Source organism: Nannobrachium achirus, assembly GCF_963921795.1.
Source record: "Nannobrachium achirus genome assembly, chromosome: 21".
Classification (NCBI taxonomy): Eukaryota; Metazoa; Chordata; class Actinopteri; order Myctophiformes; family Myctophidae; genus Nannobrachium; species Nannobrachium achirus.
In genome coordinates this window covers 29,495,863-29,501,862 of record NC_137828.1, presented here as the reverse complement: position 1 = coordinate 29,501,862, position 6,000 = coordinate 29,495,863, and the positions used below count along the sequence as shown (strand labels likewise).

The 6,000-nt window shown below is 42.1% G+C and overlaps 1 protein-coding gene across 1 annotated transcript in view; it reads right to left on the bottom strand.

Annotated features, from left to right (window-relative positions):
* Nucleotides 1–6,000, bottom strand: part of LOC308306673 (TRAF2 and NCK-interacting protein kinase-like) — a gene marked incomplete at its 5' end in the record, with an annotated part of 119,515 nt that overhangs the window by 81,108 nt on the left and 32,407 nt on the right. Inside the window, 2 exons of the mRNA XM_080751714.1 lie at nt 4,325–4,450; nt 4,678–4,734. Of these exons, the coding sequence (XP_080607840.1) occupies nt 4,325–4,450; nt 4,678–4,734 (183 nt within the window). The remainder of the gene's footprint in view (nt 1–4,324; nt 4,451–4,677; nt 4,735–6,000) is intronic.

The window sequence follows — 6,000 nt, the reverse complement described above, 5'->3', positions numbered from 1 at the left end:
CCGTGGACCACTGCTACCCCGCCGTAAAGTGGGCACCTGGGGCCAGGCCCACCGGAGACCCATACACCCTACTAGGGCCTCCAAGACCACGGACAGCAACCGATGCGCGTTCCGTTCCTCATTATAATGAATGAATAATATCCTACAGAACAGATGAAATCACGTAGCTGTATATTGCTGGCTTAATAATTTGTTAATTATTAGGAGAAATAAATATAGATATGAGATACTTCAATGGTTTCCAGTGGAAATAAGCTTAGTCTTTTCATGGATCTCCTTTTAGTAGACCTTGTACCAGTGAACTGTACCGTCATGAAACTGTACCTTTTCCTATGCAAACTTCTAATAAAGTCCTCAATCAATCAATCAAACGCTATTGATTTAACAATAAATAGTCTCAAGAACATGTTGCCAAATTACAACATGGGTCACTGTGACATGGCTTTTTTAATCAAATTGTTGGGTAGCTCACCGAAAGATCTGCAAACTCGCAAGCATGTTGTGAGTCTGTAGACACACCTCGTTGTGAGCTTGTAGATCGGCTATTTTTCGCTGTTTGGCGAGTCTGGCGACCAATCCCGACCCTCCGCGGGTCGTTGTTCTGGCTGCATGGGGTCTGTTATCAAATGATATCGTTGGCCCAAACATGGAATATATAGGCTATACAAGGCGCACCGTTGTAATGTAGGCTATAGGCTTTCTAACGATGGGACTCGCGCCAGATGTTCAGCAGAAGAAGAGGATCGAGGCGCCGCAGCGCGCAGCCGCCGAATCTATCCATCTGATGGATGGATGGATAGATGGATAGATATGAGTTCAAGTTAATGCATTCATTTGTCACCGAGGGACGATTTGGTTGGAGCAATCCACAATTTCAGAGCAATGCACCAAATGGACCCGTACCTACGTGTGTGTGTGTGTGTGTGTGTGTGTGTGTGTGTGTGTGTGTGTGTGTGTGTGTGTGTAGACCACCTATCGCTCTCTCTCGCTCAAAAAGAGAGAGGGAGCACTATATCTGTTTAAAAAGCTCACAGGAGAAATCGTGACATCATCTCAATCAGCCTTGATTGAATGGGGAAGTTATTAATCTTCGATCACCATCCATTCATGCTGTGCGTCTACAACCCTGTAGACGCACACCCTGCGTTGGCACTGATGGGCTATCAAGCTATTCACCACAGTTTTGTTTGTTGTGAGATGATGAGTAGCCTATTGGAGTTGTGTTGTTTTGGTTTGATTATGGCATAGGGCAGGCCTCTATCTATCCTGCTTACATTTATAGTTATATTTCCCAACTTATTGAATTAATTGATTACCAAATTTATGTATTGTTAGTATGAGAACCTGCAGATGCATGTGCGTGCGTGCGTGCGTGCGTCAGTCAGTCAGTCAGTCAGTCAGTCAGTCAGACAGACAGACAGACAGACAGACAGACAGACAGACAGACAGACAGACAGCGTCGTGGACTCGTGCGCAAGTGCGCCTTGTATAGCCTATATTCCATGTTTGGGATATAATTTGATAACAGACCCCATGCAGCCAGAACAACCCAGAACGACCCGCGGAGGGTCGGGATTGGTCACCAAACAGCGAAAAATAGCCGATCTACAAGCTCACAATGAGATGTGCGGGGTGTGTGTGTGTGTGTGTGTGTGTGTGTGTGTGTGTGTGTGTGACTTTTATTCCTCTCCGTTGGTCTCCGCCATGTTGGAGCCATGGTAAGCATGATAACTAGCGGCGGCTCCTATTGGTCCATGTGACCAAACCCCCCCCTATGTTCCCGCCCCGTTCCTTTTGATTGACAGACACCGAAGTCAAGCGCTTGTCATGTTAAAGCAGCAGAGGGAAATGCGTAAAGGCAGTCCTTATGAAATAAAAAGAGGTCCCGCCCCAAGCCATTGCTGTTGATTGACAGACACCGAAGCAAATCATTGCATAGTGTGCAATACAACATGAAATAAATAAATAACACAATGAAATAAATAAATAGCACAATGAAATAAATAAATAACACAATGAAATAAATAAAAGCAAAATTAAATAAAAAACACAATAACATAAAAAAAAAACGTATATATTTATTTAATTGTATGATCTATTTATATCATTGTGTTTTTTATTTATTTCATTGCGTTTTTTATATAATTCATTGCATTATTAATTTATTTTATTTTTGGGCATTTAAGGCTTGATGAAATAGCTAAATGTGGCATCATGAAATAAAAAAACGTTGAATTGAAAAGTCACAATGATATATATAAAAAACACAAAGAAATAAATAGAAAACGCAATTAAATATAAAACATAATACTATTTTGAAAAAAACATTATTTATTTAGTTGTATTTTGTATTTATTTCATTGTGTTATTTATTTATATCATTGTGTTATTTATTTATTTCATTGACACATTTATTTATTTCATTGACACATTTATTTATTTCATTGACGCATATCATTTAGAATAAATAGGCAAAAAAACTTCCATACGCTGCATTCTACTAGCAGTGATACATTGTCCCTGACCGGAGGAAAACCATACAAATTAACTGTAACTTTTCAGGAAATTTAAATGTAGTTATCATTTAGTCACAATAATAATAATAATTTTCACGGGCATCTGTCTGGCCCATAAAAACCATTACCATCATACCATCCATTATATTCAACTACAGACCTACAGACCTACCAGACCACCCAGGCCACGTACGTACGTACTACAGTCATGGTTGGTAGTAAATTGACTAAATAGATTTTGTGTCATGATGACCATAGGTAAAAACCATGAAATAATATTGAAATGGTGTGTTGAGTCAGGGGCGTCAGAAGGGGGGAAAAGTGGGACTGAGTTACTAGGGCCCAAGGTGGGTAATTATTTTATACTTTAAAAACCTTTGAAATATTCAAAGACTTGCTCAAATGTTCACGATTTTTCAAAGATTGCAGATCTGCACACTTGCAGTGCAGCACTCGGTGCCACGCTGTGAGCTTGTATATCTGCCATTTTTCAATAGTTAAAGCACAAAATAATGCGTAATAATGCATTCCCAGTCTAAATGGGTTAAACCCCCTCCCCCTATGAAGAACATTCATGGGAGGCCCACAGTGAATCCTTGTACCCAGGGCCCAGAATTTGGTGTGACACCCCTGTGTTGAGTGTTTATTTGCACATTCAGTTCACTTTACAAGATGCTAATTTATGAATGAAAGCCTCCAATGTCTCCAAATGTATTTTTGGGCAAAATCATCACCAACAGCTGCCAAAACAGTGGGATTATGCGCTCCAGATGCCCCCCGCCCCGGCAGTGACTCGCCACTGATCCATTCTGTAAATGGAAGAAAAACTCATTCTTGCCATTAACCAGTTTCCTGTGCTTTTTACCGCTACACGCTTCATTTACACGAGTGGTTCTCCAACCTTTTCATGTCAAGGACCCCCAAAATAATATGCACTATAATTGTCTGCGGAACCCCATCTGAAAATATTTTTTCAAAATCTTCCACATTATTTCAAGATGTTTTGAAAATATCTCACATGCGAGCTTGCAGATAATATACTGTAAGGCAGGGGTGGGCGACTTTGATGTCGAGGGCCACTATATTTCCACCTTCACTCCAGAGGGCCACAATGCATATTGCTACTGCTACTTTGTCATTCTAGTATCTCATACAAAAGAAGCAAAAATAGCAGATCTACAAGCTCAAAACGCATCGCGCTGCGATGCGTTTTGAGCTTTTAGATCGGCTATTTTTGCTTCTTTTGAATTGGAATCCTGAATTATGTTTTGTTCTTTTTTTATTGGAATCCTGAAATGTAACATTTTGATTTAATTTCAAACACATTTAGTTATATATTCATGTTGACTCTATGAACCTAAATACAAATACCTACATTGGACATAAAAAAAGTAATTTTAATACTACTATACTAGTCATTAAGCTACTAATATAGACTGACGGAATTAAAGCAGGTCATGTTTGGAATTGTAACAGCTGAAATCAATAATATATCAGTATTCCAGTATTAACCTGCGGGCCGCATTAAGTGAAGGTGGGGGCCGCATGTGGCCCCCGGGCCGCCAGTTACCCATGTATGCTGTAAGGGCTAAAGAGGTGATCTTGATGCTATATTAACTCATTTTGCTGGGGACCCGCTGGGGGTCCCCAGACCCCACTTTGAGAACCACTGAGTGGTGGTTTGACTTCGACGGTGACTCAGTCTCAGCCGCAATGTATAGCTGACCATGCTTTTGTAGCTCTGTCATCAGCGCCGCTAGTGATGTGAACAAAGTATGTGTCTCTCCCTCTCCCGCTCCGGCTCTCACCCATAGCTGGTCATCCATGCCAGGCGGGTTCTTCTTGACGAAGGCTCCGTAGTACGTTGCGATGTTCCTGTGATGGCTGTACTTCTTCAGCATGTTAATCTCCGCTTTGATCTCCTCCTCTTCATCCTGAAGAGAGACACACACCGATTAAGGTCACATTCTGTTGTATCATGCATTTTGTTTTATGCAGTGTGTGTGTGTGTGTGTGTGTGTGTGTGTGTGTGTGTGTGTGTGTGTGTGTGTGTGTGTGTGTGTGTGTGTGTGTGTGTGTGTGTGTGTGTGTGTGTGTGTGTGTGCGCGCGCGTGCATGCGTGCGTGCGTGTGTGTGTGTGTGTTGTCAACTTGTCACTCACCCCTGTGACATCCATGACCTTGATGGCAGCCAGCTGGCCTGTCTTGACATGGCGACCCTGTGAGAGAGACAGACAGACAGACAGACAGACAGACAGACAGACAGACAGAAAGAGGGGGGAATTGAGAGAAAGAACAATGAAGCGATTATTAAGCAGAAAAAAATCACACCCGTGTGAACTGAGCGGTGGTTCTCCCCCCCCCCCCCCCCCCCGTGTGTGTGTGTGTGTGTGTGTGTGTGTGTGTGTGTGTGTGTGTGTGTGTGTGTGTGTGTGTGTGTGTGTGGCCTGGACAACAGCGCCCCTCCCTTAACATGTGTGGTCAGAAAAGGTACTACACAGGCTTGAGGCTACATACAGACCCACCCACATACAAACAAAACAAACTAACAAACAAACATACCTACACACACGGCCACGCTATGGAGACGGTGTGACCACCGCTCAAAAAGACGGAAGAAGGTAGAAAGTTTGATCAAGATAAAAATAAAATAAAGATGTACTTTTGACAACAACGGAATGCGATCTTGTGCACGCACGTACGCACGCACACACACACAAACAGTACACACACACACACACACACACACACACACACACACACACACACACACACACACACACACACACACTTTATCTATGCCGTATATATGTACACATACTGTAGTGTATACAGTAAGTACACACACCATGTATAATCCCTGTGTCTATTGAATATTATCTAGAAGATCTTTATTAAGACTTCAGGACAGGTACAATCGCACTCGCACACACACACACACACACACACACACACACACACACACACACACACACACACACACACACACACACACACACACATACACACACACACACACAAACAATCACCCACACACACAAAGAGTCACACACATAATTTCCTTGTGGTAACCTAGCAACAGACCTGTCAGTTTGTTTTGTGAGGGCAGAAGACACGTGTGTGTGTGCGTGTGTGCGTGCGTGCGTGCGTGCGTGCCTGCGTGCCTGCGTTCATCTGTGTGTGTCAGCCCACGGTTGGGTTCGAACCTCAGACAACTTCCAGTATGATAACATCATTGTCTGCCTTTCATCAAGTTTTCAAGGTTTAAAACAAACCTTCTGTCACTGGCTGGTACAAAGGTCGATTCTGACATTTAATATTTCTGAGAAATACAAATGTCAGAATCGATAAAATTAATCTTTGACAGTTCTTGGACTTCGTCCAAGGCTAGTAAAGTAGTACTTTTGTACGCCACCATTGTGAAAGTGGTTAATAAGACTAATTTGGATTTGGTTTATTATAAAAAAATATATATTAGAATTTCT